The sequence below is a fragment of the Scyliorhinus torazame genome, chromosome 31 (genome assembly GCF_047496885.1).
Source record: "Scyliorhinus torazame isolate Kashiwa2021f chromosome 31, sScyTor2.1, whole genome shotgun sequence".
Lineage (NCBI taxonomy): Eukaryota > Metazoa > Chordata > Chondrichthyes > Carcharhiniformes > Scyliorhinidae > Scyliorhinus > Scyliorhinus torazame.
Window position 1 is genome coordinate 26975633 of NC_092737.1, and position 24860 is coordinate 27000492.

Consider the following 24860-nt stretch of genomic DNA (forward strand, 5'->3'; position numbering starts at 1 on the left):
GGGAGGTGACGAACCACTCCTTCACCCAGCGGGGGCACTGGGTGGCCGGATTTCACTGCTCCCCTTGGTGATTGGGGCCGGAATCCTCAACCCGTTTCCAACGCGCGTGGATCCTTGTGGCATTTAATCCCCTTAAGGTTGCTGTCGAAATTGAATGTGTCGGTATTGCTGGAGGAAGATTGAAAGGGCAATCTTATTGTCCTCCAATGGTAAGTGATGCTGAAGGAGGAATGGATGGTCAGGCTGCAGTGGGGAATTAATGTACCCTGTGGGCCTCCCCTCACTGGTCCGGTGAGGAAGGTAGGTGGGGAATGGGCTAGAGTGGGGAGCCGCGTTGTTGGTGGGTGCTGGGTCCAACAGGGAGCGGAATCCATGCCCCTCACATGGCTGTCCCTGGGCTAGAGAGAGATCCCATCTCCCCACGGCTCCTTCGACAGCACCTTTCAAACCCCCGCCCCCCCCCCCCCATACCCACAATCTCCACCACCTCAGAGGATGTGGAAGAAGGCGAGCGAATGACCCCCCCCCCCCCCCCCCCTCCCCAAGTGGTTGCAATCAAACATTCAGAACAGGGCGGTTTATCCAAGAATGTTTTTATTCCCCATTAATTACTTCTACCCGTTTCCCCCGGAGGACAGGAGGAGCATACTCGTCAATACCTGTGCCAATGATCAGATTTAACAGAAGCGAAGAAAGGGAAAGGGGACCGGATTTTGCCTGGCAGCACCCGGGATGAACAGATGCACGTGTAGATGACACTGGACACAGTTCACACTGATCCTCGGTGAGGAGGCTGCTCTTCGGGACGAATGTTGTCCCAGACTCCATTCAAACACGGCACTAATGTAGACACCCAGACCCTGCAGTCCCTCAGACGTAAGCATTCTTCCCGTAGTTACTGCTGTTGTCCACCTCCGAGGTCCATTTCCTGGACACCGTTCCCGCTCCCGGGGTCGATCTGGGAGCTCTGTACCTGTACGTGTAGTTGCTGCTTAAAAAGGGAGACAGGAAGTCACGAACTACGCCTGGTGTAGGTAAAACAAGCCCCGTCACCATGGTGTCGGAGAGAGTCTCTCGCGTCGCTGGCATGTGTCAGGGCAGTGGGGTGGTTGCATTGCACAGGGTGGGCCCAATGCCCAGGGGGGCCTCAGTGTCCAGGGTGGGGTCAGTGCCCAGGGTGGGGTCACTGCCCAGGGAGAGGTCAGTGCCCAGGGAGAGGTCAGTGCCCAGGGAGGGGTCACTGCCCAGGGAGGGGTCACTGCCCAGGGAGGGGTCACTGCCCAGGGAGGGGTCACTGCCCAGGGTGGGGTCAGTGCCCAGGGAGGGGTCTGTGCCCAGGGAGGGGTCTGTGCCCAGGGAGGGGTCTGTGCCCAGGGAGGGGTCTGTGCCCAGGGAGGGGTCTGTGCCCAGGGAGGGGTCTGTGCCCAGGGAGAGGTCTGTGCCCAGAGCCAGACCTGTGCCCAGGCAGGGGTCTGTGCCCAGGGAGGGCTCTGTGCCCAGAGCCAGGCCTGTGCCCAGGGAGGGGTCAGTGCCCAGGGCTAGGCCTGTGCCCAGGGAGGGGTCAGTGCCCAGAGCCAGGCCTGTGCCCAGGGAGGGGTCAGTGCCCAGGGCCAGGCCAGTGCCCAGGGAGGGGTCTGTGCCCAGGGAGGGGTCTGTGCCCAGGGAGGGGTCTGTGCCCAGGGCCAGGCCAGTCCCCAGGGAGGGGTTAGTGGCCAGGGCCAGGCCCCTGTCTGGGGAGGGGCAGATCAGTGTTCAGTGGGGGCAGAGAGTAGTGAGGGGGAAAATCAGGGAGGTGAGCAATGCAGTGTCTCGGAAGAAGAATGAGTGTTGAGGGTGGGGAAGGGGTTTTGGGGACGGAGAGGAGTGCGGGATAAGCTGTGCCCAGGTGGAAGACTGTGCTGTGTGCGATACGCCTGGGCTTTTCTCTCTGTCACACTTACCCGGTGGCCCCTCTGGCTGCTTTACAAGACAGACACAGGCAGATCCCTCCAATCAGCTCCAGAGACCCCCCAGCCCAGCCAATGTAGAGGCCTGGTCCAAGCTCGTACCTGGAATCAGAGAAGGAGATTACCATGGTCACCAACGTGGACACCCCCAAGGTCAATGTGTCACAGCCGCGTAACGGCTCGACCCCTACCCCAGACATCCCGCAAGTAGCCAATTGCTGCTGGGAGTTGTTCTGATTTCTCAAAGTTAATGCAGTTGTTTGAACTCAAACCTGGGGAACATGTTTATTATTTAATTACATCAGAGACTCCAGAGGTACTGACGGCAAGCCTGAAGGATCATGGGGCAAAGGCGCTGAAACGCAGAGGGAGCAAAAGGGCCATGAAATGAGGATTAGAAGCTCTAAAAGGGACAAGTTTGGTGACGTGTTGGTTTCAAACAAATCCTTCGCGAAAGAGAAAATGCTGCAAAATCTCAGCAAGTCTGGCAGCATCGGTAGGGAGAGAAAAGAGCGAACGTTTCGAGTCCGATGACTCTTTGTCAAAGCTAACAGACCGAGAAAGTGGGAAATATTTATACTGTGGGGTTGACGAATGTGATATAAAATAGTTAGTTTAAATATATTAGTTACAGTAATGTAGACGTAGGCCGGTCTAATTCTAGTGATTTCACAGAGAAAGGATTTCATAAAGCATGGCAAGGAAGGGGGAGGGGTGTCTGGTAGAGGAGGAGTAAAGGATGCTGGGTAACAAGAGGCCCAGGGTTAAGGAATGAGAAGTGAGCCAATTAGGATGTATGGCCAGGTCAGGAGGGGTATAGGATGACCTATGGGAATCTGTGTGAAGCTTGATGCCATTTGAATGTATTCGCAGAGATCCCTTTGTCTTGGACCTCATTCGTTTCCAAGGGGTCCAGGAGACTGGCTCTGTGTTCTGTGTCCCTGGGAAGCGAGTCAGACTCGCAAGTTGGTTAAAAATAAATAATACTATGCCTCCAAATCCGTCTCGAGTTGTATTGAGGCCAGACTGACGGGTAAAGAATTCAACATTTGTCAGAGTGAGAATGAAAGATGAGCCATAGCCACAGAAACCCAGGGAAACCGGGTGCTAATGGCCACAGAAACCAAGGGAACAGAGTGCGAATGGCAGTCCCCAGGGAGGACAAAAGATGTGAAAGGTCAAACAGCAGAGAAACTAACATCAGAGGGTGAACTGTCGATGTGGGGGGAGGGGAAGGGGGAAGCAAAGAGGAGAAAGGGGAAGGAAAGGTGGATACGATTGGGGGGGGGGGGAATTGAATGCATATTAAGAAAGAAAGAAATGGTAAAAGACAGTTGAAATGAAATGAAAACAAATGGGTCGAGGTGGGGTAGAGCCGATCATCTGAAGTTGGTGAATTCGATGTTGAGACCGGAAGGCTGTAGCGTGCCTAACCGGAAGGTGAGATGTTGTTTGCGTTGAGCTTCACTGGAACATTGCAGCAGGCCAAGGACGGACATGTGGGCATGGGAGCAGGGTCTTGTGTTAAAATGGCAAGCAACGGGAAAGTCAGGGTCCTGAATGCGCACAGACCGAAGGTGCTCAGCAAAGCGATCACCCCGCCTGCGTTTGGTCTCCCCGATATAGAGGAGAAATCCTTAATGTGTCTTCAATTTATTTCTGTTAAATTCAGGAATACAGTTGTGGCAAGACGCATCAGTTCCAGAGAGTGCGCATCCTGTTCCATGTGGAGTAAGGGTCCACTCCTGTTCGTTCCAGTTTATTCCCTTATTTTCCCTTCCTTTTATTTTCTCCGTGACATTTTTGAAGCATGGATGTTATTTTGTTTAAATTTAGAGTGCCCAATTAAATTTCTCCAATTAAGGAGCAATCCACCTACCCGGCGCATCTTTGGGCTGTGGGGGCGAAACCCACGCAGGCACGGGGAGAATGTGCAAACCCCGCACGGACAGCGACCCAGAGCCGGGATCGAACCTGGGGCCTCGGCGCCGTGAGGCAGCAGGGCTAACACACTGTGACGCCCTGATCCATGAATATTTAATGGACCTGTGACTGTATCTTTACTTCAAACAGCGGGATCGAGAAGGGGAGAAAGAGGAGAAAGGGTTGAGTTTTAGGTCCCACTTTTGATTCTGCAGCCTGGATGGAGGGTTCCGACTAATTAACTCCCAAAAAGGTCCAGTTATACTCTCTGCATGAGGCTGGGTATCATTTTCCCGAGACTGCGAAGGCCGGACGTCGCACCCTGAACTGGGAGCAGAGTCCGAAGTGAGACAGAGCGTCTCAGGAAAGAAGTAGGCCCGGGTGTGAGCCTCGGGTTGCAGGCCCAGATCGATAGGAGCTACAGTGACTCCCAGAAGGCCTGCTGCTGGTCAGCACCATTGTGAATGAAAGAATTGGCCAACAAGACCACCACGAGCTGCAAACCGGAGACTTTGATCATCGTGCGTGCTGTGAGGAAAACCCACTATGCAACCACCCTTGGAAGCAAAGAGTCTTAACTTTTCACCTTCATCCTTATTATTTTCACCCCTCTCTGTGTTTGTCTGTCTGTGTGTGTGGGCAGCGGGGGGACAGTTAAAGGGGGGGCAATATGTTCGCTTGCTTGCTATCTGTCCCCACACTGTCAAACACACACACTCCAGTTAAACTGTGTCCACACACGGTCACACACACAGACTCCAGTTAAACTGTGTCCCTCACATTGTCACACACACTCCAAGTATTCTGTAACCCACACTGTCACACACTCACACTCCAGTTAAACTGTGTTCCCACACTGTCACACACACATACTCCAGTTAAACTGTGTCCCCACACTGTCACACACACACTCCAGTTAAACTGTGCCCCCACACTGTCACACACACACACACACCAGTTAAACTGTGTCCCCACACTGTCACACACACACACACACCAGTTAAACTGTGTTCCCACACTGTCACACACACATACTCCAGTTAAACTGTGTCCCCACACTGTCACACACACACTCCAGTTAAACTGTGCCCCCACACTGTCTCACACACACACACTCCAGTTAAACTGTGTCCGCACACTGTCTCACACACACACTCCAGTTAAACAGTGTCCCCACACTGTCACACACACACTCCAGTTAAACTGTGTCCCCACACTGTCACACACACACTCCAGTTAAACTGTGTCCCCACACTGTCACACACACACACACTCCAGTTAAACTGTGTCCCCACACTGTCACACACACACTCCAGTTAAACTGTGTCCCCACACTGTCACACACACACACACTCCAGTTAAACTGTGCCCCCACACTGTCACACACACACTCCAGTTAAACTGTGTCCCCACACTGTCACACACACACTCCAGTTAGACTGTGCCCCAACACTGTCACACACACACACTCCAGTTAAACTGTGTCCCCACAATGTCACACACACACTCCAGTTAAACAATGTCCCCACACTGTCACACACACACTCCAGTCTAACTGTGTCCCCACACTGTCACACACACACTCCAGTTAAACTGTGGCCCCACACTGTCACACACACACTCCAGTTAAACTGTATCCCCACACTGTCACACACACATTCCAGTTAGACTGTGTCCCCCACACTGTCACACACACACACCAGTTAGACTGTGTCCCCACACGGTCACACACACACACTCCAGTTAAACTGTGTCCCCACACTGTCACACAAACACACTCCAGTTAAACTGTGTCCCCACACTGTCACACACACACTCCAGTTAAACTGTGTCCCCACACTGTCACACACACTCCAGTTAAACTGTGTCCCCCACACTGTCACGCACACACACTCCAGTTAAACTGTGTCCCCACACGGTCACACACACACTCCAGTTAAACTGTGTCCCCACACTGTCACACACACACACTCCAGTTAAACTGTATCCCCACACTGTCACACACGCATTCCAGTTAAACTGTGGCCCCACACTGTCACACCCACACACTCCAGTTAAACTGTGTCCCCACACTGTCACACACACACACACTCCTGTGAAACTGTGCCCCCACACTGTCACACACACACACTCCAGTTAACCTGTGTCCCCACACTGTCACACACACACACTCCTGTTAAACTGTGTCCCCACACTGTTACACACACACACTCCTGTTAAACTGTGCCCCCACACTATCTCACACACACACTCCAGTTAAACTGTGTCCCCACACTGTCACACACACACACTACAGTTAAACTGTGTCCCCACACTGTCACACACACACACTCCAGTGAAACGGTGTCCCACACTGTCACACACACACATTCCCGTTGAACTGTATCCCCACACTGTCACACGCACAAACACTCCAGTTAACCTGTGCCCCCACACTGTCACACACACACACTCCAGTTAAACTGTGCCCCCACACTGTCACACACACACACTCCAGTTAAAATGTGTCCCCCACACTGTCACACACACACTCCAGTTAAACTGTGTCCCCACACTGTCACACACACACACTCCAGTTAAACTGTGTCCCCACACTGTCACACACACACACTCCAGTTAAACTGTGCCCCCACACTGTCACACACACACACTCCAGTTAGACTGTGACCCCACACTGTCACACAAACACACTCCAGTTAAACTGTGTCCCCACACTGTCACACGCACAAACACTCCAGTTAAACTGTGTCCCCACACTGTCACACACACACACTCCAGTTAAACTGTGCCCCCACACTGTCACACACACACACTCCAGTTAGACTGTGACCCCACACTGTCTCACACAGACACTCCAGTTATTCCGTGTCCCCACACTGTCACACGCACAAACACTCCAGTTAAACTGTGTCCCCACACTGTCACACACACACACTCCAGTTAAACTGTGCCCCCACACTGTCACACACACACTCCAGTTAAACTGTGTCCCCACACTGTCACACGCACAAGCACTCCAGTTAAACTGTGTCCCCACACTGTCACACACACACACTCCAGTTAAACTGTGCCCCCACACTGTCACACACACACACTCCAGTTAGACTGTGACCCCACACTGTCACACAAACACACTCCAGTTAAACTGTGTCCCCACACTGTCACACGCACAAACACTCCAGTTAAACTGTGTCCCCACACTGTCACACACACACACTCCAGTTAAACTGAGTCCCCACACTGTCTCACACAGACACTCCAGTTATTCCGTGTCCCCACACTGTCACACACACACACTCCAGTTAAACTGTGTCCGCACACTGTCTCACACACACACTCCAGTTAAACTGTGTCCCCACACTGTCACACACACACTCCAGTTAAACTGTGTCCCCACACTGTCACACACACACACTCCAGTTAAACTGTGCCCCCACACTGTCACACACACACACTCCAGTTAAACTGTGTCCCCACACTGTCACACACACACACACACCAGTTAAACTGTGTCCCCACACTGTCACACACACACACCAGTTAAACTGTGTCCCCAGACTGTCACACACACACTCCAGTTAAACTGTGTCCCCACACTGTCACACACACACACTCCAGTGAGACTGTATCCCCACACTGTCTCACACACACACTCCAGTTAAACTGTACCCCCACACTGTCACACACACACACTCCAGTTAAACTGTACCCCCACACTGTCACACACACACACTGCAGTTAATCTGTGCCCCCACACTGTCACACACACACACTCCAGTTAAACTGTGTCCCCACACTGTCACACACACACCAGTTGAACTGTGATCCCACACTGTCACACACACATTCCAGTTAAACTGTGCCCCCACATTGTCACACACACACACTCCAGTTAGACTGTATCCCCACACTGTCTCACACACACACTCCAGTTAAACCGCGTCCCCACACTCACACACACATTCCAGTTAAACTGTGCCCCCACACTGTCACACACACACACTCCAGTTAATCTGTGCCCCCACATTGTCACACACACACTCCAGTTAAACTGTATCCCCACACTGTCACACACACACACTCCAGTTAGACTGTGCCCCCACACTGTCACACACACACACTCCAGTTAAACTGTGTTCCCCCACTGTCTCACACACACTCCAGTTAAACAGTGTCCCCACACTGTCACACACACACTCCAGTTAAACTGTGTCCCCACACTGTCACACACACACTCCAGTTAAACTGTGTCCCCACACTGTCACACATACACACTCCAGTTAAACTGTGTCCCCACACTGTTACACACACGCACTTCAGTTAGACTGTGTCCCCACACGGTACACATAGACCCTCCAGTTAGACTGTACCCCCACACTGTCACACATACACACTCCAGTTAATCTGTGTCTCCACACGGTCACACATAGACCCTCCAGTTAGACTGTATCCCCACACTGTCACACACACTCCAGTTAAACTGTGCCACACTGTCTCACACACACACTCCAGTTAGACTGTATCCCCACAGTGTCACACACATTCCAGTTAATCTGTGTCTCCACACGGTCACACATAGACCCTCCAGTTAGACTGTATCCCCACACTGTCACACACTCCAGTTAAACTGTGCCACACTGTCTCACACACACACTCCAGTTAAACTGTACCCCCACACAGTCACACACATTCCAGTTAATCTGTGTCTCCACACTATCACATCAATGTTTAGCCATTGTACGATCTCCACATTTTGCAAAGGCATTTGCCTGAATATCTCTGAATTTTTTGCTCACAGTAAAGCAGAAAACTTACTTGGTTCCATGATAGAGGGGATCATAAAACTGAACTGTCACATTGTAGGCGTACCAGGAAACTGGGACCATTGCACAAAGAGCTGGAGGGAAAAGACAGAATTAATACTTACAGGTATGCAGAGAGAGCGGAGAGTTCACACTCACCAACTCACAGCCCCGTCCAACACACACTCACCAATCACCCCCCACCCACTTCACACTCACCAACTCACACACCTGTCCAACTCACACTCACCAACTCACACGCCCATCCAACTCACGCTCACCAACTCACACCCCCGCCCAATTCACACTCACCAATCACCCCCCACCCACTTCACACTCACCAACTCACACACCTGTCCAACTCACACTCACCAACTCACACACCCATCCAACTCACGCTCACCAACTCACACCCCCGCCCAATTCACACTCACTAACTCACACTCCCGTCCAACTCACACTCACCAACTCACCCCCCATCCAACTCACACTCCCCAACTCACACCGCCATCCAATCCACCCCCCGTCCAACTCACTCTCCACCCACCGCACACCCCGTCCAACTCACACTCACCAATTCACACCCCTGTCCAACTCACCCCCCTCTCCAACTCACACTCCCCAACTTGCACACCCGTCCAACTCCCACTTCCCAACTCACACCCACGTCCAACTCACCCTCCGTCCATCTCACCCCCCATCCAACTCACACTCACCAACTCACCCCCCGTCCAACTCACACTCACCAACTCACCCCCCGTCCAACTCACACTCACTAACTTACACCCCCAACCAACTCACACTCATCAACTTGCACCCCCAACCAACTCACACTCACCAACTCACCCCCCGTCCAACTCACACTCACTAACTTACACCCCCAACCAACTCACACTCATCAACTTGCACCCCCAACCATCTCACACTCACCAACTCATACCCCATCCAACTATCCAGCTCACTGTCACCAACTCAACCCCGTCAAACTCACACTCACCAAATCACACTCACCAACTCACCCCCCATCGAACTCACACTCACCAACTCACACTCACCAACTCACCCCTTATCTAATTCACACTCAGCAACTCACCAACTCACACCCCCTCCAACTCACACACCCCAACTCACACTCACCAACGCACTCCCACATCCAACTCACACCCAATCCAAATCACACTCATCAACTCACACCCCTATCCAACTCACACTCACCAACTCACACTCACCAACCCACTCCCTCATCCAACTCACACTCACCAACTCACACTCACCAACACACACGCCCATCCAACTCACACTCCCCAACTCACACCCACCCAACTGAGGACCACCCCAAGCTCACAACGCCCAATTTGTCACACCCCTAATTCTCACTCATCCACCTCACAACCCCCAAACCCACCTCTCAGTGCAGCCCCTCCAGTTCATGCCCCTATCGCTCGCCCCCTCGCCCCCAGTAGATGGCCCTCCCCTCTCACACAGTACAGCTCACCCACCCACCTTGCACATACACCCACCCACCTTGCCCACACACCCACCCACCTTGCCCATACACCCACCCACCTTGCCCACACACCCACCCACCTTGCCCATACACCCACCCACTCTGCCCACTCACCCACCCACTCTGCCCACACACCCACCCACCCAACCACTCTGCCCACACACCCACCCACCTTGCCCACACATCCACCCACCATGCCCACTCACCCACCCACCCTGCCCTCTCATCCACCCACCCTGCCCACTCACACACCAACCTTCCCACACACCCACCTTGCCCACTCACCCACCCTGCCCACTCACCCACCCACCCTGCCCACACACCCACCCTGCCCACTCACCCACCCACCCTGCCCTCTCACCCACCCACCCTGCCCTCTCAACCACCCACCCTGCCCACTCACACACCAACCTTCCCACACACCCACCTTGCCCACTCACCCGCCCACTCTGCCCACACATCCACCCACCTTGCCCACACACCCACCCACCATGCCCACTCACCCACCCACCCTGCCCTCTCACCCACCCACCCTGCCCACTCACACACCAACCTTCCCACACACCCACCTTGCCCACTCACCCACCCTGCCCACTCACCCACCCACCCTGCCCACGCACCCACCCACCCTGCCCACTCATGCACCCACCCTGCCCACTCATGCACCCACCCTGCCCACTCATGCACCCACCCTGCCCACTCACCCACCCACCCTGCCCACTCACCCACCCACTCTGCCCACTCACCCACCTTGCCCACTCACCCACCCTGCCCACTCACCCACCCACCCTGCCCACACACCCACCCTGCCCATGCACCCACCCACCCTGCCCACTCACCCACCCACTCTGCCCACTCACGCACCCACCCTGCCCACTCACTCACCCACCCTGCCCACTCACGCACCCACCCTGCCCACTCACCCACCCTGCCCACTCACCCACCCACCCTGCCCACTCACGCACCCACCCTGCCCACTCACCCACCCACCCTGCCCACTCACCCACCCACCCTGCCCACTCACCCACCCACCTTGCCCACACACCCACCCACCCTGCCCTCTCACACACCCACCCTGCCCACTCACACACCGACCCTGCCCACTCACCCACCCACCCTGCCCACTCACCCACCCACCCTGCCCACACACCCACCCACCCTGCCCACTCACCCACCCTGCCCACACACCCACCCACCCTGCCCACTCACACACCCACCCTGCCCACACGCCCACCAACCTTCCCACACACCCACCCACCCTGCCCACTCACCCACCAACCTTCCCACACACCCACCCACCCTGCCCACTCACCCACCCACCTTGCCCACACACCCACCCACTCTGCCCACTCACCCACCCACCCTGCCCACTCACCCACCCACCCTACCCACACACCCACCCACCTTGCCCACACACCCACCCACCTTCCCACACACCCACCTTGCCCACTCACCCACCCACTCTGCCCACACACCCACCCTGCCCACTCACCCACCCACCCTGCCCACTCACCCACCCACCATGCCCACTCACCCACCCACCCTGCCCACACACCCGCCCTGCCCACTCACCCACCCACCCTGCCCACTCACCCACCCACCCTGCCCACTCACCCACCCACCCTGCCCACTCACCCACCCACCATGCCCACTCACCCACCCACTCTGCCCACACACCCACCCTGCCCACTCACCCACCCACCCTGCCCACTCACCCGCCCACTCTGCCCACTCACCCGCCCACTCTGCCCACACACCCGCCCACCCTGCCCACTCACCCACCCACCCTGCCCACTCACCCATCCCGCCCACTCACCCACCCACCCTGCCCACACACCCACCCTGCCCACTCACCCACCCACCCTGCCCACTCACGCACCCACCCTGCCCACACACCCACCCTGCCCACCCACCCTGCCCACACACCCACCCACTCTGCCCACACACCCACCTTGCCCACACACCCACCCACCCTGCCCACGCATGCACCCACCCTGCCCACACACCCACCCACCTTGCCCACACACCCACCCACCCTGCCCACTCACACACCCACCTTGCCCACACACCCACCCTGCCCACTCACCCACCCACCCTGCCAACTCACCCACCCACTCTGCCCACTCACGCACCCACCCTGCCCACTCACCCACCCACCCTGCCCACTCACCCACCCACCCTGCCCACTCACCCACCCACTCTGCCCACTCACCCACCCACCCTGCCCACTCACCCACCCACTCTGCCCACTCACGCACCGACCCTGCCCACTCACCCACCCACCCACCCACCCTGCCCACTCACCCACCCACCTTCCCACACACCCACACACCCTGCCCACTCGCCCACCTTGCCCAGTCACCCACCCACCCTGCCCACTCACCCACCCACCTTCCCACACACCCACACACCCTGCCCACACACCCACCCACCCTGCCCACACACCCACCCACCCTGCCCACACACCCACCCACCCTGCCCACTCACCCACCCACTCTGCCCACTCACCCACCCTGCCCACTCACCCACCCTGCCCACACACCCACCCACCCTGCCCACACACCCACCCACCCTACCCACATGTCCACCCACCCTGCCCACTCACCCACCCTGCCCACACACCCACCCACCCTGCCCACTCACCCACCCTGCCCACTCACGCACCCACACTGCCCACACACCCACCCACTCACCCACACTGCCCACACACCCACCCACTCTGCCCACTCACCCACCCTGCCCACTCACCCACCCTGCCCACACACCCACCCTGCCCACACACCCACCCTGCCCACACACCCACCCTGCCCACATACCCGCCCACCCTGCCCACTCACCCACCCACCCTGCCCACTCACCCATCCCGCCCACTCACCCACCCACCCTGCCCACACACCCACCCTGCCCACTCACCCACCCACCCTGCCCACTCACGCACCCACCCTGCCCACACACCCACCCTGCCCACCCACCCTGCCCACACACCCACCCACTCTGCCCACACACCCACCTTGCCCACACACCCACCCACCCTGCCCACGCATGCACCCACCCTGCCCACACACCCACCCACCTTGCCCACACACCCACCCACCCTGCCCACTCACACACCCACCTTGCCCACACACCCACCCACCCTGCCCACTCACCCACCCACCCTGCCAACTCACCCACCCACTCTGCCCACTCACGCACCCACCCTGCCCACTCACCCACCCACCCTGCCCACTCACCCACCCACCCTGCCCACTCACCCACCCACTCTGCCCACTCACCCACCCACCCTGCCCACTCACCCACCCACTCTGCCCACTCACGCACCGACCCTGCCCACTCACCCACCCACCCTGCCCACTCACCCACCCACCTTCCCACACACCCACACACCCTGCCCACTCGCCCACCTTGCCCAGTCACCCACCCACCCTGCCCACTCACCCACCCACCTTCCCACACACCCACACACCCTGCCCACACACCCACCCACCCTGCCCACACACCCACCCACCCTGCCCACACACCCACCCACCCTGCCCACTCACCCACCCACTCTGCCCACTCACCCACCCTGCCCACTCACCCACCCTGCCCACACACCCACCCACCCTGCCCACACACCCACCCACCCTACCCACATGCCCACCCACCCTGCCCACTCACCCACCCTGCCCACACACCCACCCACCCTGCCCACTCACCCACCCTGCCCACTCACGCACCCACACTGCCCACACACCCACCCACCCTGCCCACTCACCCACACTGCCCACACACCCACCCACTCTGCCCACTCACCCACCCTGCCCACTCACCCACCCTGCCCACACACCCACCCTGCCCACACACCCACCCTGCCCACACACCCACCCTGCCCACATACCCACCCACCCTGCCCACCCACCCACCCTGCCCACTTACCCACCCTGCCCACACACCCACCCACCCTGCCCACACACCCACCCTGCCCACACACCCACCCACCCTGCACACTCACCCGCCACAATGAACAGAGCTCCTCCAGCCGTCGCAATCTTGGCTTTCACGATGGGGTCGGTGTTACCCAATAAGGTGCACTGCAGGCCAAACAGGGTGATGATGGCAGCAAAAAATCCCATCAGGATGGAGATGATCATTAGGGCCTGGGAGGCACGCACATAATCTGGAGACATCAAAATCAGTCTGAGAATCCAGAGCTCAATTCAGCCCAGGATCATCGCGAACACAGAGGCCAATGCCCATCGTTCCCCACACCCAGCGCCCAATCAGAGTGACACACAGATACCCAGCACCTAATCAGAGTAACACACAGATACCCAGCGCCCAATCAGAGTAACACACAGGTACCCAGCGCCCAATCAGAGTGACACACAGATACCCAGCACCCAATCAGAGTAACACACAGATACCCAGCACCCAATCAGAGGAACACACAGGTACCCAGCGCCCAATGAGATTGACACACAGATACCCAGCGCCCAATCAGATTGACACACAGATACCCAGCGCCCAATCAGATTGACACACAGATACCCAGCGCCCAATCAGATTGACACACAGATACCCAGCGCCCAATCAGATTGACACACAGATACCCAGCACCCAATCAGATTGACACACAGATACGCAGCGCCCAATCAGATTGACACACAGATACCCAGCGCCCAATCATATCAACACCCAGATACGCAGCGCCCAATGAGATTGACACACAGATACCCAGCGCCCAATCAGATTGACACACAGATACCCAGCGCCCAATCAGATTGACACACAGATACCCAGCGCCCAATCAGATTGACACACAGATACCCAGCGCCCAATCAGATTGACACACAGATACCCAGCACCCAATCATATCAACACCCAAATACCCAGCGCCCAATCAAATTAACACACCGATACCGAGCGCCCAATCTTATCAACACACAGATATCCAGCGCCCAGTCATATCAACACACAGATACCCAGCGCCCAGAGTGACACACAGATGCCCAGTGCCCAATCAGATGAACACACGGATGCCCAGTGCCCAATCAGATTAAGCCATGATGTGGAGGTGCCGGCGTTGGACGGGGTGAGCACAGTAAGAAATCTTCCAACACCAGGTTGAAGTCGAACAGGTTTGTTTCAAACACTCGCTTTCGGAGCACTGCGCAATTGCTTCACAGTGTCAGAGTCCCAAGTTCGATTCCCGGCTTGGGTCACTGTCTGTGCGGAGTCAGCACGTTCCCCCCATGTGTGCGTGGGTTTCCTCCGGGTGCTCCGGTTTCCTCCCACAGTCCAAAGATGTGCAGGTTAGGTGGATTGGCCATGATAAATTGCCCTTAGTGTTGGGTGGGGTTACTGGGTTCTGGGGATAGGGTGGAGGTGTTGACCTCGGGTAGGGTGCTCTTTCAAAGAGCCGGTGCAGACTCGATGGGACGAATGGCCTCCTTCTGCACTGTAAATTCTTTGATCTATGATACCCAGCGCCCAATCAGATTGACACACAGATACCCAGCGCCCAATCAGATTGACACACAGATACCCAGCGCCCAATCAGATTGACACAGATATCCAGCGCCCAATCAGAATGACACACAGATATCCAGCGCCCAATCAGATCAACGCACAGATGCCCAGCACCCAATCAGATTAACACACAGATACCCAGCACCCAATCAGATCAACACACAGATACCCAGCGCCCAATCAGATTGACACACAGATACCCAGCGCCCAATCAGATTAACACACAGATACCCAGCGCCCAATCAGATTGACACACAGATACCCAGTGCCCAATCAGATTGACACACAGATATCCAGCGCCCAATCAGATTGACACACAGATACCCAGCGCCCAATCAGATTGACACACATATACCCAGCACCCAATCAGGTCAACACACAGATACCCAGTGCCCAATCAGATTGATACACAGATACCCAGCGCCCAATCAGATTGACACACAGATACCCAGCTCCCAATCATATCATAGAATTTACAGTGCAGAAGGAGGCCATTCGGCCCATCGAGTCTGCACCGGCTCTTGGAAAGAGCACCCTACCCAAGGCCAACACCTCCACCCTATCCCCGTAACCCAGTAACCCCACCCAACACTAAGGGCAATTGTGGACACTAAGGGCAATTTAACATGGCAAATCCACCTAACCTGCACAACTTTGGACTGTAGGAGGAAACCGGAGCACCCGGAGGAAACCCACGCACACACTGGAAGGATGCGCAGACTCCGCACAGACAGTGACCCAAGCCGGAATCGAACCTGGGACCCTGGAGCTGTGAAGCAATTGTGCTTTCCACAATGCTACCCTGCTGCCCATATCAACACACAGATACTCAGCGCCCAATCAGATGAACACACAGATACCAGCGCCCAATCATATCAACACACAGATACTCAGCGCCCAATCAGATCAATGCACAGATACCCAGCGCCCAATCAGATTGACACACAGATACCCAGCGCCCAATCAGATCAACACACAGATACCCAGCGCCCAATCAGATGAACACACAGATACCCAGCGCCCAATCAGAGTAACACACAGATACCCAGCGCCCAATCAGAGTAACACACAGATACACAGCGCCCAATCAGATCAACACACACAGATATACAGCGCCCAATCAGATCAACACACAGATACCCAGTGTCCAATCAGATCAACACACAGATACCAGCTTTGAGAAAACGCCGGAAAAGTCTTTAAGGATTGAGCTGCTCTTTCTGGGGGTGGCTGAGGGTGGCAACGTTGGCAAGGAGATTGAAAGTTCCCACGTGGAACAACAACAGAATGGCCCCCAAAAGGTTGATTAAATTGAAAGAGGATTTGTAAACCAGACTGGGAAATTTGAAATCAAGACATTGCTGGACTGGGAGCTACCGTGATTCAGCTAGCAGAGGGCCGAGGGGCGAATGGAATGTGCTGTGAGGAAGGTCACAGGTAGCAGCGTTTTGGATGGTCATAAGGTTAGCTCGGATAGAATGTGGGATGGCACTGTAAATAGCCACAGGCACAAAGACACGAACGAGGTGCTCAAGCAACAGAACAAAGATGCTATGGTGGTAAAAATAGGGAATCTTAAGGACGGTGTGAGAATATGTGGGTCAAGGCTCACCATAGGATCAAATACTAGGCCGGCCACGTTGTGATAGCGTCAGACAAGTGCCAGAAAATAGAACATAGAACATTACAGCGCAGTACAGGCCCTTCGGCCCTCGATGTTGCGCCGACCCGTGAAACCGCTCTAAAGCCCATCTACACTATTCCCTTATCGTCCATATGTCTATCCAATGACCATTTGAATGCCCTTAGTGTTGGTGTGTCCACTACTGTTGCAGGCAGGGCATTCCACGCCCTCACTACTCTCTGAGTAAAGAACCTACCTCTGACATCTGTCCTATATCTATCTCCCCTCAATTTAAAGCTATGTCCCCTCGTGCTAGACTTCACCATCCGAGGAAAAAGGCTCTCACTGTCCACCCTATCCAATCCTCTGATCAACTTGTATGCCTCAATTAAGTCACCTCTTAACCTTCTTCTCTCTAATGAAAACAGCCTCAAGTCCCTCAGCCTTTCCTCATAAGATCGTCCCTCCATACCAGGCAACATTCTGGTAAATCTCCTCTGCACCCTTTCCAATGCTTCCACATCCTTCCTGTAATGCGGCGACCAGAATTGCACGCAATAATCCAAATGCGGCCGCACCAGAGTTTTGTACAGCTGCAACATGACCTCATGGCTCCGAAACTCAATCCCTCGACCAATAAAGCTAACACACCGTACACCTTCTTAACAACCCTCTCAACCTGGGTGGCAACTTTCAGGGATCTATGTACATGGACACCGAGATCTCTCTGCTCATCCACACTGCCAAGAATCTTACCATTAGCCCAGTACTCTGTCTTCCTGTTATTCCTTCCAAAATGAATCACCTCACACTTTTCTGCATTAAACTCCATTTGCCACCTCTCAGCCCAGCGCTGCAGTTTATCTATGTCCCTCTGTAACTTGTAACATCCTTGCGCACTGTCCACAACTCCACCAACTTTAGTGTCATCTGCAGATTTGCTCACCCATCCTTCTACACCCTCCTCCAGGTCATTTATAAAAATGACAAACAGCAATGGCCCCAAAACAGATCCTTGTGGTACACCACTAGTAACTGGACTCCAGTCTGAACATTTCCCATCAACCACCACCCTTTGTCTTCTTCCAGCTAGCCAACTTCTGATCCAAACTGCTAAATCTCCCTGAATCTATGCCTCCATATTTTCTGCAGTAGCCTACCACGGGGAACCTTATCAAACGCTTTACTGAAATCCATATACACCACATCAACTGCGTTACCCTCATCCACCTGTTTGGTCACCTTCTCAAAGAACTCAATAAGGTTTGTGAGGCACGACCTACCCTTCACAAAACCGTGTTGACTGTCTTTAATCAAATTATTCCTTTCCAGATAATTATACATCCTATCTCTTATAAATCTTTCCAAGGTTTTGCACACAACAAAAGTAAGGCTCACTGGTCTATAGTTACCGGGGTTGCTCTACTCCCCTTCTTGAACAAGGGGACAACATTTGCTATCCTCCAGTCTTCTGGCACTATTCCTGTAGACAAAGATGACTTAAAGATCAAAGCCAAAGGCTCAGCAATCTCCTCCCTAGCTTCCCAGAGAATCCTAGGTTAAGTCCCATCCGGCCCAGGGGACTTATCGATTGTCACACTTTCCAGAATTGCTAACACCTCCTCCTTATGAACCTCAAGCCCTTCTAGTCTAGTAGCCTGAATCTCAGTATTCTCCTCGACAACATTGTCTTTTTCCTGTGTGAATACTGACGAAAAATATTCATTTAGCACCTCTCCGATCTCCTCGGACTCCAAGCACAACTTCCCACTACTGTCCTTGACTGGCCTTACTCTTACCTGAGTCATTCGTTTATTCCTGACATATCTATAGAAAGCTTTAGGGTTATCCTTGATCCTACCTGCCAAAGACTTCTCATGTCCCCTCCTAGCTCTTCTTAACTCTCTCTTTAGGTCCTTCCTAGCTAACTTGTAACTCTCGAGCGCCCGAACTGAACCTTCATGTCTCATCTTTACATAAGCCTCCTTCTTCCTCTTGACAAGTGTTTCGACTGCTTTAGTAAACCACGGTTCCCTCGCTCGACCACTTCCTCCCTGCCTGACAGGTACATACTTATCAAGGACACGCAGTAGCTGTTCCTTGAACAAGCTCCACATTTCCATTGTGCCCATCCCCTGCAGTTTTCCTCTCCATCCGATGCATCCTAAGTCTTGCCTCATCGCATCATAATTGCCTTTCCCCCAGATATAACTCTTGCCCTGAAAGCATCACGAAAGTAAATGTCACCGAATTGTGGTCACTATCACCAAAGTGCTCACCTACCTCCAAATCTAACACCTGTCCTGGTTCATTGGCACTGTATTCTCTAAGAGTGGAAATGCACAGACCCAGTCAATATTTGAGAACCGATCAGGCTGGTGGTTGATGGGAAGAGGATTAAAGGAGGGCCTTTAATTAAATTCGAGGGCCGTAGGGGCTGTACTGCGCTGTAATGGTCTATGTTCTATGGATATAACCGGATACTGATATCTGGAGGTACAAGTTGAATGATTCTCACATTCGCCTTACCTTCAGATCTTTGCCTCATAACCTGTGGACACTCTTTCATTCACGCCGGGAAATCTCAAAGCCTGAGGCCGGCGGTGGACAGAGTGTAAATATTTATTCTGTTTTGATCATTTGAAGTTGACGATGGTTCGAGTCACGTATGAATGGGTCGGCGTATTCTACAACTCGCTGTGAAATATTCGCCGTGCGTTAAATATATTTAATCTTATTCGTGGGCTCAGGGTTAGTGAACGAGCCTGATTTGCTCTTGCGGCTCACTGAGATGAAGGAGGTCCACTCTCGTGACCCACTCACTCACTGAAGTTACCCATCACTGCTCTCGCTCGTGATCCTGGGAACGCTGAAGGTTGCTGCCAATCAGCTCAGCGGAACCTTCACTGATATCCCTCATTACCCTCACTATCATTAAATGATTGCATTACAGTCGACTCGTACAGCATGTCCTGAGATGCTACACAGTAATACTGTGGCATTTTATTGCATGATATGATCGGATTTTATTACGAGTTGGTGATAATTTGATGGTCTTATCAGAGGCTGATCATTCTCCTGTCTGGCAATTCCGATTTATCGCAGGAATTCAATCCGATATGGAATAAACTCTCAGATAACCGCTGGACATTGCTGTCGACAGCACGGAGCAGCTATTAGACCAACATTCGGGATACTTGACGAGCGCTTTATTGTATGCTGGCCGTGGTACCGCTGTCCGTAGGGCTTCTGCCAGGGCCGGGGGAGTAGCGGGGGGTGGCCTGTGGGGACAGGGTGGACGGGCACGGGGGCATCATTGACGCATCCGGCAAGGCAGCCGTGCAGCTGACTACCCACTGTGACCTTAGTGCCACGGGTCCTACGGGTGTCCCCCTCAGACCACCACCCCCCCTAGGTGCCCTCTGACCCCAGCCGCCGACCCACCAATGGGGGGGTGCTCCAGCACAACCAGTGCCACCTTGTTGGCTGGGATGAGTGTGTGCGCGCGGGCGGGAGTGAAGTGTGTCGGTGCGGCTGCAGCTTGTCGATCTCGGACCCGCCGAATCCCGCTGCGGTCCCACAATCGGCGAGGATTCGGCGCCATCTTTGTCATTGTAAAATGTCCTGGGCGTGTTTTTTGGAGACAGTGTGAAGGCCTCATCTCGCAAATACTCCGATACTCCTGCTCTTCACTCACAATAGTTCATTCCCCATGTTATTGTGTATGAATATTTCCTGTTTAATTGGGCATGATATGTAAACAGGTCAGACTGTAATCAACCTCTCGGCCCGTGTATCATTTCAGTTGTAACATGGGAAGTTCGAGATTTAAATAACCATATTGAAGAACTGTACAATGTATTCAAGCACAGTAGCACGGTGGTTAGCACAATTGCTTCACAGCTCCCAGGGTCGCAGGGTCGATTCCCGGCTTGGGTCACTGTCTGTGCGGAGTCTGCACGTTCTCCCTGTGTGTGCGTGGGTTTCCTCCGGGTGCTCCGGTTTCCTCCCACAGTCCAAAGATGTGCAGGTTAGGTGGATTGGCCGTGCTAAATTGCCCTTAGTGTCCAAAATTGCCCTTAGTGTTGGGTTGGGTGGGGTTACTGGGTTATGGGGATAGGGTGAAGGTGTGGACCTTGGGTAGGGTGCTCTTTCCAAGAGCCGGTGCAGACTCGATGGGCCGAATGGCCTCCTTCTGCACGGTAAATTCTATGAAGCGTGAAATGTTGTTGTGATGCGACACAGGGGTCGGGCAATCACCATCTCCGACAAGAGAGGATCCAACCCTTTGGCATTCGATGGCGTTATTTTCGCTGAATCGCCCACAATCAACATCCTGGGGGTTACCATTGATCAGAAACTGAACTGGACCCAGTCACATTAATACTGTGGCTACCAGGGCAGGTCAGAGGCTGGGAATCCTGCGGAGAGTAACTCACCTCCTGACCCCCCCAAAGCCTGTCCACCATCTACAAGGCACAAGTCAGGAGTGTGATGGGATACTCTCCACTTGCCTGGATGAGCACAGCTCCAACAACACTCAAGAAGCTCGACACCATCCAGGACAAAGCAGCCCCGCTTGATTGCTCCCCTTCCACAAACATTCCTCCTCCCCCCCCCCCCCCCCCCAACCGACGCACAGTGGCAGCCGTGTGTCCCATCTACAAGATGCACTGCAGCAACTCACCAAGGCTCCTTGGGCAGCACCTTCCAAATCCACGGCCTCTACCATCTAGGGGCTGGCTTAGCACAGGGCTAAATAGCTGGCTTTTAAAGCAGACCAAGGCAGGCCAGCAGCACGGTTCAATTCCCGTACCAGCCTCCCCGAACGGGCGCCGGAATGTGGCGACTAGGGGCTTTTCACGGTAACTTCATTCGACGCCTACTTGTGACAATAAGCGATTTTCATTTCATTTCATCTATGACAAAGAATCATCGGACTCAAAACGTTATCTCTTATCTCTCCCTACAGATGCTGCCGGACCTGCTGAGATTTTCCAGCAGTTTCTCTTTCACATCTACCATCTAGAGGGACAAGGGCAGCAGATACCTGGGAACCCCACCGCCTGGAGGTTCCCCTCCGAGTCACTCACGGCCCGGACTTGGAAATATATCGGCCGTTCCTTCACTGTCGCTGGGTCAATATCCTGGGACGCCCTCCCTAACAGCACAGTGGGTATACCTGCACCCTAGTTCAGGTCTGGGAGGGGCAGCCTCACTGCTCTCTCTCGCTGACCTGGGGCAGGCAGCGCTGAGATTCCTGACGTCAGGTCAGAGTCGCCGTGTTTACACCGGGACTGTTGTCGTCCTCTTTCCGTGGCTTCAGGGTTACCGCCGGGGAAAAAAGTCAATAAATCCCCAAATATAAAACACACTCCAGCTTGGCATTGGATTTGTTATTCCACTGCTGCTTGGAAAGTTTCGTCAGCTAATCTCGGCGCTATCTCAGCACAGCTTCAAAGTTCACACATTAAAGCCCCGTTGTAGCACCCACGAGGCCGATAAGAGACAGACTGTGATCTGAGCATTGATCCATCCCAAGGGAGGTCATCGAGAACATTCCGTTTGCTTCATTCACCCCCACCCGAGCCAGCATTCATTGCTCAACCCGGATTTCCTGTCGGAAGGTACTGGGTGAGCTGCCTTCCTCAATCTGCAGCAGCTGGGGGTGTAGGTACAACCACTGTGCTGTTAGGGAGGGAGTGTCCAGTTACAGACCCATAGCTATACCCCACACTATCCAGTTACTGTCCCCAGTTATACCGCACACTGTCCAGTTACTGTCCCCAGTTATACCCCACACTGTCCAGTTACTGTCCCCAGTTATACCCCACACTGTCCAGTTATTGTCCCCAGTTATACCCCACACTGTCCAGTTACTGACCCCAGTTATACCCCACACTATCCAGTTACTGTCCCCAGTTACACCCCACACTGTCCAGTTATTGTCCCCAGTTATACCCCACACTGTCCAGTTACTGTCCCCAGTTATACCCCACACTGTCCAGTTACTGACCCCAGTTATACCCCACACTGTCCAGTTACTGACCCCAGTTATCCCCCACACTATCCAGTTACTGACCCCAGTTATACCCCACACTGTCCAGTTACTGACCCCAGTTATACCCCACACTGTCCAGTTACTGACCCCAGTTATACCCCACACTATCCAGTAACTGTCCCCAGTTACACCCCACACTGTCCAGTTACTGTCCCCAGTTATATCCCACACTGTCCAGTTACTGATCCCAGTTATACCCCAAACTGTCCAGTTACTGACTCCAGTTATACCCCACACTGTCCAGTTACTGTCCCCAGTTATACCCCACACTGTCCAGTTACTGATCCCAGTTATACCCCAAACTGTCCAATTACTGACCCCAGTTATACCCCACACTATCCAGTTACTCTCCCCAGTTACACCCCACACTGTCCAGTTACTGTCCCCAGTTATATCCCACACTGTCCAGTTACCGACCCCAGTTATACCCCACACTGTCCAGTTACTGATCTCAGTTATACCCCACACTGTCCAGTTACTGACCCCAGTTATACCCCACACTGTCCAGTTACTGACCCCAGTTATACCCCACACTGTCCAGTTACTGTCCCCAGTTATACCCCACACTGTCCAGTTACTGATCCCAGTTATACCCCAAACTGTCCAGTTACTGACCCCAGTTATCCCCCACACTATCCAGTTACTGTCCCCAGTTATACCCCACACTATCCAGTTACTCTCCCCAGTTACACCCCACACTGTCCAGTTACTGTCCCCAGTTATACCCCACACTGTCCAGTTACTGATCCCAGTTATACCCCACACTGTCCAGTTAAGACTCCAGTTATACCCCACACTGTCCAGTTACTGTCCCCAGTTATACCCCACACTGTCCAGTTACTGACCCCAGTTATACCCCAAACTGTCCAGTTATTGACCCCAGTTATACCCCACACTGTCCAGTTACTGATCCCAGTTATACCCCACACTGTCCAGTTACTGAACCCAGTTATACCCCACACTGTCCAGTTACTGACCCCAGTTATACCCCACACTGTCCAGTTACTGACTCCAGTTATACCCCACACTGTCCAATTACTGAATCCAGTTATACCCCACACTGTCCAGTTACTGACCCCAGATATACCCCACACTGTCCAGTTACTGACTCCAGTTATACCCCACACTGTCCAGTTACTGACCCCAGTTATACCCCACACTGTCCAGTTACTGAATCCAGTTATACCCCACACTGTCCAGTTACTGACCCCAGTTATACCCCACACTGTCCAGTTACTGACCCCAGTTATACCCCACACTGTCCAGTTACCGATCCCAGTTATACCCCACACTGTCCAGTTACTGATCCCAGTTATACCCCACACTGTCCAGTTACTGACTCCAGTTATACCCCACACTGTCCAGTTACTGACCCCAGTTATACCCCACACTGTCCAGTTACTGACTCCAGTTATACCCCACACTATCCAGTTACTGATCCCAGTTATACCCCACACTGTCCAGTTACTGACTCCAGTTATACCCC

The 24860-nt window shown here is 54.2% G+C and overlaps 1 protein-coding gene across 2 annotated transcripts in view; it reads right to left on the minus strand.

Annotated features, from left to right (window-relative positions):
* Nucleotides 1-577: 577 nt before the first annotated feature.
* Nucleotides 578-24860, minus strand: part of LOC140404769 (claudin-15-like) — a 171379-nt gene continuing 147096 nt past the window's right edge. Inside the window, exons 2-5 of one of the 2 annotated variants that reach the window (XM_072493490.1) lie at nt 14173-14337; nt 8685-8766; nt 1941-2048; nt 578-988 (exon numbers count right to left, since the gene is read on the minus strand). In XM_072493490.1, coding sequence (XP_072349591.1) covers nt 871-988; nt 1941-2048; nt 8685-8766; nt 14173-14337 — 473 coding nt within the window. In that variant the 3' untranslated portion in view covers nt 578-870. Of the gene's footprint in view, nt 992-1940; nt 2049-8684; nt 8767-14172; nt 14338-24860 lie in introns of both variants that reach the window. The other variant, XM_072493488.1, reaches the window with a different exon arrangement.